The sequence below is a fragment of the Danio aesculapii genome, chromosome 14 (assembly GCF_903798145.1).
Source record: "Danio aesculapii chromosome 14, fDanAes4.1, whole genome shotgun sequence".
NCBI lineage: Eukaryota > Metazoa > Chordata > Actinopteri > Cypriniformes > Danionidae > Danio > Danio aesculapii.
Genome location: NC_079448.1, coordinates 47,681,222 through 47,695,420, shown reverse-complemented (window position 1 = coordinate 47,695,420; position 14,199 = coordinate 47,681,222). Strand labels below are relative to the sequence as shown.

Here is a 14,199-nt window from a genome sequence, read left to right as displayed (position 1 = left end):
TATATTGACATGCTCCGCAGTTTCGTCTTGCCCACGGTGATCACATTTCCCAGTCTGATGTTTCATTTTATACAATGACCTGTTAAGTCTGGTATGTCCAAATCTAAACCTTTATATTTCACTTTTTTTCCTTTCTATTTCTGCTTGTTATTCTTCCTTTACCCACACTTCTTTGTATATTAAACAGCCATTCTTCATCCCATTGTTTTTGCCACCTATTTATTAAAAGGTGCTTGATTAAAAGCTTGATCTATATGACTATAACTATATGAATATTTAGTCGTTGTAGGATGCATTATGCCTGTACAGGGGTGTCACAAGTGGAGGGAAAAGAGTGACAGTGTGTAGAGCCCTGACACTGGGTGGGGTCTGGGCCATGGATGGTTTAAATGCTTTATAATAAATTAAATGAAGATGACAATGATAATCGAAAACCTAAAGAAATGAACTTGAAGCTTTAGAGAACAAAGTCTAAAACCAAATGTGTAAAGCAAGCAGGAAATATTTTCTGCCAACAATCATTCATACCTTCGGCTTTGTCCCTTTATTTATCAGGGGTCACCACAGCGGAATGAACCACCAAATTATTTAGCATATGTTTATACGCAGATGATGCCCTTCCGGCTGCAACCCAGCACTGGGAAACGCCCATACACACTCACATTCCCACACACTCATACACAACAGTTAATTTAGCTTATTCAATACACCTGTACCGCATGTGTTTGCACTGTGGGGGAAACTGGAGCACCCGGAGCAAACCCACGCCAACATGGGGAGAATATGCAAACTCCACACAAAAATGCCAACTGACCCAGCCGGGACTCGAACCAGCGACCTTCTTGCTGTGAGGCGACAGTGCTAACCACTGAGCCACTGTGTCGCCCCTGTACAGAAATATTTGCAATTTTGTATATAAATAAAGGAGTTACAAATATTATATATATATATATATATATATATATATATATATATATATATATATATATATATATATATATATAGTTAAAATGCTTTTCTTAACTGTCCTGTACAACAACATGAAATTAAATCAAAGCCTAAAAGAGCTTGTGCACTAGATTGTAATGTAGGAATTTTCTTAAATATTAACTTTAATGTTGTATTCTGTTAAATACCCCTGTTTATGTCATTTAAACTGTTTATTAAACAGGTATTGCTCGTGTTTCAGCTTTTAAATAGCAATGCATTAAACCTGAGTGAAAGTGCAGCCTTATTTAGGACCTCAGTCAGAGCATCAAGTGAACATTTGGAGCATTCACACTATTTATTGCAATTAAATATTTTATAATCTATAATAGAAGCGTGCGAGAACACGTTTGAGGCTAGATCTGCTCTCTATTATAATATCAGCAAAACGAGCACTAGATAATGATGGTCACGTGACCGTGTTTCGTGCATTGTCAGCGGCGGAGTCGACTCGGTGCGCCCTCTATTGGTTCGTTGTCCGTCCAACAGCAACACCGTGGGCTGGACTGACGGGGAAGGATGTGGTCCTTTTTCGCTCGGGACCCTATTAAAGACTTCAACTATGAATTATTACCCGAAAACCAAGAAAAATCAGGCATATGGACCCTTAGCCGGGGCAAGCGCAAGGTAAAATGACTTGACATACTAATAGAAAGCTAATAGTATCGCAGCAGGCCGCTAAAGCCTCGGGCTAAAGTGCAGCTACATCCCGCTTAGCATCCCGCATCAGCGTGTGAACATAAAAGCCAAACGAACAGCTTTAAAACACCCACGATTTGTAATAAGATTATATGTTTGTAATATTCATGTTTCAGTACCTTCTGGGGCGTATTAGTTAGACAATGAAATTATTTATTACAGAAAATTAGATGTGTCATCCTTTCACTAATGTACGCAACATTGCTGTGGCCACGTCAACAGAAAGCTGGTCACATCAAACAGCTGAATAATATTTACGTGACAGTCACTTACATTCCTTTGTTTCTTTGTTTTCTGCTATTTGTCATCGTTTGTTAAATTGATATTACTCAATTAATTACGTATAATGGCAGAGGAAAGCTGCAGTGTTTATTGGTGGTTACTGTACACGTGTCCTGACAAGTCATATTAATAACTGTATCCGATCATCATTTCACGTATCATATCAGCAACTGCATTTGATGGCAATTTACTAAACAAACTAATGCATCAGGAACTATTGATTATCTTCTGATTACCAGAAGAGTGACAGATGAGTTGTCAGGATACTAGTATAAAGCACTACAGGCTTTATCAGTGTTTTTAAAGAATAGTAAAGCTATTCAGGTCATTCTGGTTGTGCAGGTTTTCCTAAATTGCATTTTTCTTTGCAGATGAGTTGTATCTCAACATAATTTGTACCTTCTTTATATTCCAGTCGACCGGTGAACCGGTGTCAGTCTTTGTGTATGAGGTTTCTCAAGGAACAGAGGAGCAGACACAACTGGCTAAAGCAGCTTTCAAGCGCACAAAAACCCTCAGACATCCCAACATCTTGTCTTATGTAGATGGGCTGGAGGTAAGGAAGTAATGTTGATTAAAGGGTACCTACCTATGATGAAAATCATCTTTTATAAGCTGTTTGGACAGAACTGTGTGTAGGTATAGTATGTCCACAGTCATATTGGGGTGATATAAACACATTAAGTCTCTGTTTAAATTTCCTGATGGTAAAAAAGGATCCAAATCCCTCTCATAAGGCCCACAGCAACGTGACGTAGGAGTGCGGTTTCCCCACCCACAGAATTGATTGACAGCCGCGTATTAACATGTCTTCGTAGTGACGCGTATAATCATATCAACAAGACAGGACGAGCACAAAGCTCGCTGATCAACAATCATCATCAAATGTGATCAAGAATGAAGTTTAAAACGATTTTTAAAACCATGCATGTTTGGAATAAAGACAGTAAAATCGCTGTAATTCATCACCACAGCCACATGTTAATACAATTCAGTGTTTCCTGTAGGATTTTTTCCAGCTGTAGCGGCAGGTCTTTAACACAAATCTACCAACTACCTATAGCGTTATTTCAATGACAAATGGAGAAATGTTGTGAATGCAGTATCACAAGTCCAGATCGCATTTTTGTAATACGAGCATGCAAATCTCTTTGCTTGTGCACCGATTTCCTCTGTTCGTTCTTCTTGCACACCCTCAAATACACGCTGCTCAAGCGCAGATCTTCTTGTACGCTCTCAAATAAGCACTGCTGAAGTGCGATTTTAGTGCGTTTTTGTACAGTAACATGTCTTCAATATTTATAAGATTTGCTAGAAATATTTATGAATGTCTCCAATAGACCTACAGAGGGGCATTAATGCGTCCTGAAGTAAAGTGAAACGGTTATAAACTCCAGAAAGACAAAGTCATTGTATGCAGAACCACATACCTTTTATCTATAAATAAACTATGGAAACTGTTCATCTTAACTGAAAGCTACGTCATGTTTGCTGGCCTCACGCATCACGCACCTGTCAGTCAGTCTGTCAGCATGTCACCTTAAAGGGTTTAAGAAATAACGCACAGCACTACTGCGGTTACAGAAAAGCTTATATGTTATAATTTACTTACCTTTTAATGCGTATTGCTGCGATTATTACCCGCTATAAAAAAACAACAACAATGACTGAATGTTTTGAATGAGAAGCTTTAATTTAGCGGTGGCACTATGAGTTTTGGTGTGGCGCCCCGCTATGGCAGAATGAATGTAGCGGAAACCATGCAATTATAAAAGAAGACGCTTCAATCCCAGTTTGTGGACGTTAAATCAGGTTTATTAATCCATACAGCAGTGGATATTAATGTGCATCCTATTACATTTGCTGTGCAAAAACCGTGCACGTTAAACGCATACTTTATGTGTGCGCGTGTGTGAACTTTATAACAACATTGTTTGTGACTCATCGTTGCAGAGAGGCTTGAATTATCTCCACCACAAATACTTCAATTAATCATTGGGAAAGTTCTTACTGTAGTGTTTCTCGCAAACGTTACATGAGATCTGCTTCCTTCATGTCTGTCACTGTGCTGTTTATCTGATGCAGCCGGAGACTGAGGCACACTCTGACAGGCACGTGGGAACGTGGGCAGGGAGAACTAGCATTAAAGGCACAGACAACGAAAACAGCTACAGATTGTTCAGAGCAGAAAATTCCAACATTCTGAAAGATATAATAATCTGATGGGTGTTTTGAGCTGAAACTTTACAGACACATTTTGGAGACACAAAAGACTCATCCTAAATCTTAAAAGAGGGGTAAAATAGGTGTTTTTTTTATTTTCATGAGTGATATGACCTTCTCTGAAAGTGTGTACATGGCTTATGTTAGCAGGACATTTTACACAAAATTTGTAATTATCAACAATGCCTTTTTAATTAATACACCTGTGTTTCCCTGTTTGACATCAGACTGAGAAAAGCTTGTACATCGTCACAGAGCCAGTGACCCCGCTGGCTGCACACCTGAAACTCCAGACAGAGAAGGGTTGTGCGAGTGATTTAGAGGTGTCATGGGGCCTTCATCAGATTGTGGTAAGTTGTGCAGTAAGAATGAAATCTGAAAGGATTTTTTTTCTGTCATTAATTATTAAAAAATGCATTTTTCTATCAGAAAGCGCTCAGCTTCTTGGTGAACGACTGCCACCTCAACCATAACAACTTGGGTATATGGGCTGTCTTTGTGGACCGTGCTGGTGAATGGAAGCTTGGAGGGCTGGATCATGTGACCTCAGAGCAGGGAGACTCCATAACATTACCACCACCTAAAGTCATCAACCCTGACCTGGAGAGATACGACCCTCCAGAGAGCCCCAACAGTGGTGGAGAAAAATGGTAACTTGTTTTCTTTGTTCTTGGATTTAATTTAGAACCCTGTTAGTTGGCCCACGTGGAAACCACAAAGCGCTGTTTATATATATATATATATATATATATATAATATATATATATATATATATATATATATATACACATTTATACATATGCATACATAAACACACTCACCGGCCACTTTATTACATACACCTGTCCAACTGCTCGTTAACGCTAATTTCTAATCAGCCAATCACATGACAACAATTCAATGTGTGGTCAAGACGATCTGCTGCTGTTCAAGCTGAGCATCAAAATGGGGAAGAAAGGTGATTTAAGTGACTTTGACGTGGCATGGTTGTTGGTGCCAGTCAGGCTGGTGTGAGTATTTACAAAACTGCTGATCTACTGGGATTTTCACGCACAACCATCTCTAGGGTTTACAGAGAATGGTCTGAAAAAGAGAAAATATCCAGTGCGCGGCAGTTTTGTGTGCCTTGTTAATGCCAGAGTTCAGAGGAGAATGGCCAGACTGGTTCAAGCTGTTAGAAAGGCAACAGTAACTCAAATAATCACTCGTTACAACCGAGATATGCAGAAGAGCATCTCTGAATGCACACACTCCAACCTTGAGGCGAATGGGCTACAGCAGCAGAAGATCACAACGGGGTGCCACTCTGTCAGCTAAGAACAGGTAACTGAGGTTACAGTTAGCACAGGCTCACCAGCAATTGGACAATAGAAGATTGAAAAAACGTTGCCTGGTTGATGAGTCTGATTTCTGCTGCAAACATATGAATTGTAGGGTCAGAATTTGTGTCAACAACATGCATGGATTCATCCTGCCTTGTATCACGGCTCAAGCGCTGGTGTGGTGTAATGGTTGTGGGGGATATTTTCATTGGCACACACTGGGTCCATAATACCAATTGAGCATCGTGTCACCACCACAGCCTACCTGAGTATTGTTGCTGACCATGTCCATCCCTTTATGACACAGTGTACCCATCTTCTGATGGCTACTTCCAGCAGGATAACGTGCCATGTCATAAAGTGCCAATCATCTCAGACTGGTTTCTTGAACATGACAATGAGTTCACTGCAATCAAATGGCCTCCACAGTCACCAATACTCAATCCAATAGAGCACCTTTGGGATGTGGTGGAACGGGAGATTCGCATCATGAATGTGCAGCCGACAAATTTGCAGCAACTGCATGATGCTATCACGTCAATATGGACCAAAATCTCTTAGGAATATTTCCAGTACCTTGTGGAATCTATGCCACGAAGGATTAATGCAGTTCTGAAAGCAAATGGGCGTCCAACCCAGTACTATTACAGTGTACCTAATAAAGTGGCCGGTGAGTATTTGTGTGTGTGTATATATATATATATAGCAGACAACAAAATATTGTAATGTAAATTTTTAAGAAAAATCATACAGCCCTAGCCTACATGCTTTTATATAAAGCCAAGAAAGTATTGTTTTAAATTATTATCTTTAAGCTTTTCGCACATGGACAGTAAAAAGCAATCAATACATAAAAATAATCCTTGTAAATCCCAGCTCAACCATTGACTGTAAAAATTTGACTGACTTTCGTGTAAAACAGAGAATGTTCAGTGAAATGCATATTTAACCAGTTTGAGCTCATTGTTGTGTATGATCTCAGGACAGGAGATGTGTGGCGTCTCGGTTGTCTCATTTGGGAAGTATTTAATGGATCTTTACCACGTGCCTCCTCGTTACGATCTCTTGGCAAGGTAACAGACCATTTTCCTTGGCATTAAATAGATGTACAATGAAAGCTTTCTTTCGTAGTTTCTTTTATGACATGCATAATAAATCTGTTTATCTCGAGAGTCTTTTAACACACTTGTTTATTTCTGCCTTACAGATTCCAAAGCAGTTAGTGCCGCATTACTGTGAGTTAGTGGGAGCAAACCCAAAGATTCGTCCCAACCCTGCCCGCTTCTTACTGAACTGCAGATCTCCTGGAGGATTCATGAACAACAGCTTTGTGGAGAGCTGCCTGTTTCTGGAAGAGATACAGGTATTTAAAACAGTTATGCATTCATTTTAAGCTGACTCTCTGTTGTGTTGAGTTATGGTACTGTTCAGAGGTTTGGGTAAGATTTTTTTCAAAGCTGCATTTTTAGGATCATTACTTCAGTATTCACAGTGCATAAGCTTTTATATAGAGTGATTTGGTGCTCATTTCTCTCTATTATTAATGCAAACAATTATTGTGCTGCTTAGTTTTGTAGAAACAGTATGTTTAAAAAGATTATTTGATAAAGAGAAAGATCAGAAGCACAGTAATTATGTGAAATTGATATATATTTTGTAGCATGATAAACATCTCTGCATTGACGAGCAAAAGTCCAAATATTCAAAAGCCTTTATTGACATGGCTATTTCCAAAAACTGTGCCAACCTGTTTCAGCAAGCACTTGCCTTCATCAGGGTAACGGTTACCCTGATGAAGGCAAGTGTTTGCCGAAACGCGTTGGTGCAGTTTTAAGGAATAGCCATGTCAATAAAGGCTTTTGAATATTTTTTCCTCATTTTTCCAGTGCTTTGGACTGACTTTTGCTCTTTATTTTGATGAATCCCTTACTCAGAGTGCACCGACACATTATTTAAGCTACCCCTGAGCACTTGTTATTTGTTTTTGGATCATTAACATTTGATTAATCTATCGTATCCTTACTAATTAATAAAATTATTCATTCGGTTTAAGGAACTAAGCAAAAACTGAAAAGGGAATAGCTGAGGTATTATCAAAATACTTTACAAATGTCAAAGCTGGTATTTCTAAAAGTTATTTCATATTTGACCATATAAGTCACTTAAATACTTGTTTGTTTATCTGTTTGTGTGTTGTAGATTAAAGAGCCTGCAGAGAAGCAGCAGTTTTTCCAGGACCTGAGTGAGAATCTCGACTCGTTCCCTGAGGACTTCTGCAAACATAAAGTGCTTCCTCAGCTGCTTACAGCCTTTGAGTTTGGCAATGCTGGCGCTGTCGTCCTCACACCACTGTTTAAGGTGATGCACTTTTTTTTGTATTGCATTGCATTAACACTTAAGGCTGATTTGTACCTCAGTGTCTTGTGATCGCTTTATCCCAGGGCACATACCTTGCACTTAGCCATTGTGTGCATTTATACTTGTGCATTCTGTGCGTGATGCTCTGGCAATAACACTTCCCAAGTGCTAGTAGGCGGTGGGGTTTCTATGTGTTGTGTTTATTTGAAGGTGTTTTGAATTTGCAATGCAAATGCATGCAATGCTACTGTAGCAGAAGATCAAACTTGCACTCATTCAAGGAAGGAGGTGGGAACCACCAAACATTCAACAACTTTGATCAAAAAAAAAAAAAGTTTACATTCGGAGCTAATCTGCAGGACTTCCTTTGCTCTCATGGCTTTGGCCCCACCCACACTTGTCACCAATACCAAGCTGACCAATCACAAAGTTTGTATTCTCAGTCCTCGTGATGTGTAGTTAACATTTTTGAGTGTTATGGTATAGGGAAGGCTGTGCGACCGTGCAAAGACCGACTGCATGAACTCGAATTGGCTTTTACCTAGGGCTGGGCGATATTGCAAAAAAATTATCACGATATCGTGATTCATATAATTTGATATAGATAATTATTGAATATTTTTTAACAATACATTTAGGAATATTTGGATTTTTTTTTTAATTTAACCACTTTAATTTATCATCATTACTAGGGCAAATAGTTTTAATGGTCAAAAACTAAAATATTTAAACAAAATATCTGATCTCTTTTTAATAAAGTAAACAAAAGTGTTAAAGAGACTCTTAAACTTGATGAATAAAATGTTACAAAGTGTGTGCAATAGTAAAGGTAGATCAACATTTTGTAAGTTGTGAATAATGATACAGTAAACTTCAAACTCTGTAAACAAAACAAATTATGATAATCAAATCTGACAAATCTGCACCAACCATCCTTACTCAAATACATACTGCAACACAAATTGTGAAGTTGGATTACTACATTACATCCTATGCTAAAAAATCTTTCAGATGGGAAGCTAGTGGCTGGGATGCACAAGAAAAGAAACCAAAAAGCCACTCTGGCGACATCCTTACATCCTTTTTAATTTACAATCTCATCACTGCTGCTAGCCATGGCACTCAATTTCGCGTGTGTTGTTATTCTGACCTGAAGTGACAAGTGTGAGTGCGTGGTTTTCTTCACCATTTTCTATGGTGTCTCTTGTAACTAGACGACCGTCTACTGTTTTTTTCTCAGAGGATGACAAACGGACAAACCATTGCTGCAGCTCTGATACAAGTTTTTGGAGAAAAGTAAAAAGCACTGCAGTTTTGGGTGTGCTGTGTTTGTCTGAGGTAATTAGTCTGCTGTTATTACTGAAATGTGTATATACTATACAAAGTGTGAAGCAGATTGGTTAGTTCTGCTTGCATAAATAGCGGTGCGCCTACGGAATTTGGAAAAGTTCCGATGTTTTTCAACTAGGTGTACCTGGAAAACAAGCACGCGTCGAGCAAGTCGCGCACCTCCATTGGAAATAACAAACTTATATCCTAAGCTTATTGGCATTCTTTCCAAGGCGCGTGCTCAGCAGCCACATTTGAATAAAACTATAGCCTTCATACTGAAACATTGTTATTGACAATGGTGTTCGGTCAATAAATACCGATACCGATTTTATCGCCCAGCCCTACCTTTACCCATATTGAAAATTGTTCACCTCAGTTGATCAACAGCAGGTTGCTTTAATACAGTTGTGATGTTTTCTGTGTGTTAGGTAGGGAAGTATCTGTCAGCTGAGGAGTACCAGCAGAAAATCATCCCAGTCATAGTGAAGATGTTCTCCTCTACTGACCGCGCCATGAGGATACGACTGCTGCAGCAGGTATACGTCAGTCCACTCAATTACAGTTTTTTTAAAAATATATATGTTAAAATTTAATCATTCAAAACTCTCTCTCTGAAATACTTTCTCAGTTTTAAATCTATTCTTATTTATTTGTCTGTCATTTGGTCAGATGGAGCAGTTTATTCAGTATTTGAATGAAGCAGCAGTTAACTCACAAATTTTTCCACACGTGGTTCACGGTTTCACAGACACAAACCCTGCTATCCGAGAGCAGACTGTTAAGGTATTTATATGCTTCGTCTTCTCCCCATTCTGGTGTTTTAACTAGGCCTGTCACAATAAGCAATATATTGACTTATCGCACAACACATGGACATGACCTCAATCATATTTGGTGATGCAATACATATCGTCCATACAAGAAAACCAATTCTAGCAACATTTTAGCTGATTGTGCAACATCTCTATCTCTATTGGAGGTGTCAGTGTGGTTATAAAGACACTATAGTAGCTACTAAAAATTATTATGGTATATTTTCATGTGGGTTCCTGACAACTGAAAATAGATCTGGTAGCAGATATCGCAGCCTCTGTTACTTTTTACCTTTTTTGTTAACATTTATATTTTGGTGCAATATATCGTACAGCAAAAAATAGATATCCTGACAGGCCTAGTTTTAACACTTAATAATTGTTATTGATAGTGATGTGTATTAACATATATGCCTTGAGTAATTTATTTTGCGTTTAGGTTTTTGGACATTCTTAGGAATTGAATGACCTTCCCCATGACCCCATGACCTTCTAATGTAAATGTGTTTTTCAATTCTCTTGCACTTATAGTCCATGCTTCTGTTGGCACCCTAAACTGAATGAGACCAATTTAAATCAAGAGTTGATGCGTCACTTTGCACGACTTCAGGCCCGGGATGATCAGGGCCCCATCCGCTGCAACACCACTGTTTGCCTGGGCAAAATTGCCCCCTACCTCAATGCTGGGGTAAATACATCTCAATCCATAATGCACTGTGTATTTATAACATTTCTCTTCTCACAAGGAGCATCTTGTGGTTGGCTTTCCCATGCTGTTATTTGTTTTCAGATGCGCCAGCGTGTATTAATCTCAGCATTCTCGCGGGCAACTAAAGACCCGTTTCCGGCCTCACGTGCAGCAGGTGTGCTGGGATTCGCAGCCACACATCAGTACTACAGTGTAGCTGAAAGCGCCAATCGTATCCTGCCTACACTTTGCACACTGACTGTGGACCCAGACAAAAACGTCAGAGATCAGGTAACCATAAATGTGATGCAAAATTGAGGCGCGTTATCCCTTTACCTGATTTTTCAGAACACAAGTCAGGTTTTTCATCATCTAAAATGATGCAACTTGGATTCTATAGAGATTTATATAATGCATTTAAAGGGCCATGAAACCCCCCTGTCTCAGAGTTTTCACACCTCTAGTTTGAAAAAACTCAGGAAAGTGGATGAGTCCAGCTTTATTTAGGTTGGAGTGTCGAGTGACCAAAGAGCGAAGGGTTTGGATTAAAAGGGGAGTTTCAGTATGTGCACACGCTGATTTTCACAGTGGCAACACAAACCACATTTCCTCCAGAGTTCCATGTAATTTCGGTTGTTTCATTCTTAATTTGTTAACTGCAGTTTGGCACTTTCATTCAGGAACGTTTCATGCATGCCCCCTGTGACAAATGAGATATTGGATGCATGGAACTGCTGGAAGAGTGTTGTTTTAATAGAATTTGTGTAACCGCATGCAGAATAGGAGAGAAAAAAATTTTCTCGGTAACTTAAATGCACTCGGTAGGTGCAGAGAATAGTGTCAGACAGCAGTGTGTGTATAGACTATCCTGACACAAAATGTGGCGAAAATCCTACACGGCAGTAATAGTTTGATTAAGATGTTTACATTCGGAGAGCAGCATTTACAGCGGATCATTCAGTCCATAATGTTTTAGTGATATTAACGTACTGTAAAGTTCGTAACTAAATCATTTTGACTGATATGTTCTTAAAAAACCGAAAGAGTACTGCTGATGATAAGAGCTTACTTTGCCATCTGAATATACATAATCAAAGAACACTGATCATACAAGTACCAAATTTGTAAAGACGGGACAATCAACGAGGACTGGTATCAAAATATTTAAATTGGTGCTGAATGAGAGATGCATGAGTTTTTACAGCACACTTAATACAAGCAGCTTGTTTCCATTTCACCTTAAAATTGTGTGAACTTGGCACTTAAAAAAGTGTTTTGTTGTGATTCTTCTGTAATTTTTCATACTGGTTTATTGGTTTTTCTGCTCTGAATACTGTTAATCTTGCAGAAATTGTAATAGTTAAGGGAAGTGAAATTAATGTTATAATGTATAATTTGTAAACAAGTATAATGCTTTAAAATCTAAATTCTGAATGTAACTGGGAGCCAGTGCGAAGACCTGATGACAGGTGAGATGTGCTCTGATTTTCTGGTTCTGGTCAGAATTCTGGCAGCAGCGTTCTGGATGAGCTGCAATTGCCTGACTGTCTTTTTGGGAAGGCCAGTGAGGAGTCCATTACAGTAATCCATTCTGCTGGTGATAAAAGCATGAACAAGTTTCTCCAAGTACTCACTTGAAACAAAGCATCTAATTCTTGCAATATTTTGGGATGATAGTGTGCTGATTTAGGGACTTGTTTTCTGGAAAGTGTGGTATATATTGTATGTGAAAGACCATTTCTAAAGTATTTCTGGTCCTGCAGGCATTCAAAGCCATAAAAAGCTTCCTCAGTAAACTAGAAACGGTTTCAGAAGACCCTTCAAAACTAATGGAAATAGGTAGGATTTTTATAAACTCATATTTCACTCAAAAATGAACCACTTCAGGCATCTCAAATGTTGATCACTGAATAAACGCAGATGTTCATGTAATTGTATATGGTTTAAATGCAGAGAAGGATGTGACGGCGTCTGGACAGACAGGAGGGTCGGCTGCTACATGGGCAGGATGGGCGGTAACGGGCGTTTCATCTCTTACCTCCAAACTCATCCGAAACGCTCCGGCTGGTTCGGAGGCACCATCTGCTGAAAACACTTCCAGCCCACAACCTGCTGCTGGACCAGTAAACACAAACACTGCAGACAAAGGTGAGCAACAAGCCAGAGTTTGAGGCCAAAAAGTCATGTCTTACTAAAAAGTACTATCTTACTTAGTGCCAGGGTCCCACAGGGAATGACATTTCTGTATATCATGAAAAATAATGATAATAATTCCTTACGTTTATATAGCGCTTTTCCGGACACTCAAAGTGCTTTACACATTTTTGGGGGGAATCTTCTCATCCACCACGGCAGCCATATTGCGCCAGATTGCACACCAGCTAATTGGTGGAGAGGAGACAAAGATGAAGCCAGTTATGATATGATAGACAGAGGCCAGTGGGCAAATTTGGTCAACTCTTTTTCGAAGGACATCCTAGGATTTTTAATGACCACAGAGAGTCTCATCCGAAAGACTGCGCTCACTGAGCAGTATAGAGTCCTCATCATTATACTAGGGCGTTAGGCTCCCTGCTGGCCTCTTTAACACCACTTTCAGCAGCAACCTAGCTTTCCCATGTGGTCTCCCATCCAGGTACTGACTGGGCTCAACCCTGCTTAGCTTCAGTGGGCGACCATGTGAGAGTTGCAGAGAGCTAGCTTCCGACAATGTAATTTTAGTTCTATTCCAGACATTGACACAGCAGAAGCTTATGCAATAAATATGGCTTTAGATCGAATGGAAAGGACACAGCATCGTAACTTTTTAATTTGCACAGATTCCAAATCCTGTCTTCAAGCACTTGAAGCTTCTAAGTATGATCACCCCATAATGTCCATGATTTTAAAGAAAATGACAGCACTAGAAAATCAGAAGTTCAACATTGTCTTCTGTTGGATTCCAGGTCATATGGGACTACGTGGAAATGAACTGGCAGATGAAGCTGCAAAAAAGGCTATCTCCTTAAATGTGACCGAATGTTTAATTCCTCCTGATGACTTGAAACCCACCATCAATTTGTACATAAACGAAACATGGCAAAGAGAATGGGACAACTGCATCAACAACAAATTATATGAAATTAACCAGAAAATAAATGAAAGACATTTAGCAAATTATAATTTTGAGATCAGGCATGATCAGACGGTCTATACCAGATGTCGAATTGGACATTCTAGGTTGACACATTCATATTTATTAAATAACGAAGAATCACCTAAATGTAATAACTGCCAGACTGCTCTTACCATCAAACATATTTTGTTGGAATGTAGAAGTTTAAATTTTAATTAGACAAAACTTTTATAAGGAGAGTACTTTGATGGACATTTTTAAAAAGGTACAACCAGGAAAAGTTTAAATATTTTTAATCAAAAATAGAACTGAAAAATCATATTTAACTTTGAACATTTTTTTTGTCAATTTGATCTATTTATATTTTATATATTTGTCTAA

At 38.9% G+C, this 14,199-nt stretch overlaps 1 protein-coding gene across 1 annotated transcript in view; it reads left to right on the top strand.

The window, feature by feature from the left end:
- The first annotated feature begins 1,441 nt into the window (after positions 1-1,441).
- The window catches only part of scyl1 (SCY1-like, kinase-like 1), a 21,276-nt gene continuing 8,518 nt past the window's right edge, over positions 1,442-14,199 (top strand). Inside the window, 14 exon segments of the mRNA XM_056472144.1 lie at positions 1,442-1,614; positions 2,384-2,524; positions 4,419-4,541; positions 4,621-4,841; positions 6,496-6,586; positions 6,721-6,876; positions 7,713-7,871; positions 9,632-9,739; positions 9,873-9,986; positions 10,547-10,564; positions 10,566-10,703; positions 10,806-10,994; positions 12,467-12,542; positions 12,657-12,851. Of these exon segments, the coding sequence (XP_056328119.1) occupies positions 1,507-1,614; positions 2,384-2,524; positions 4,419-4,541; positions 4,621-4,841; positions 6,496-6,586; positions 6,721-6,876; positions 7,713-7,871; positions 9,632-9,739; positions 9,873-9,986; positions 10,547-10,564; positions 10,566-10,703; positions 10,806-10,994; positions 12,467-12,542; positions 12,657-12,851 (1,837 nt within the window). The 5' untranslated portion in view covers positions 1,442-1,506.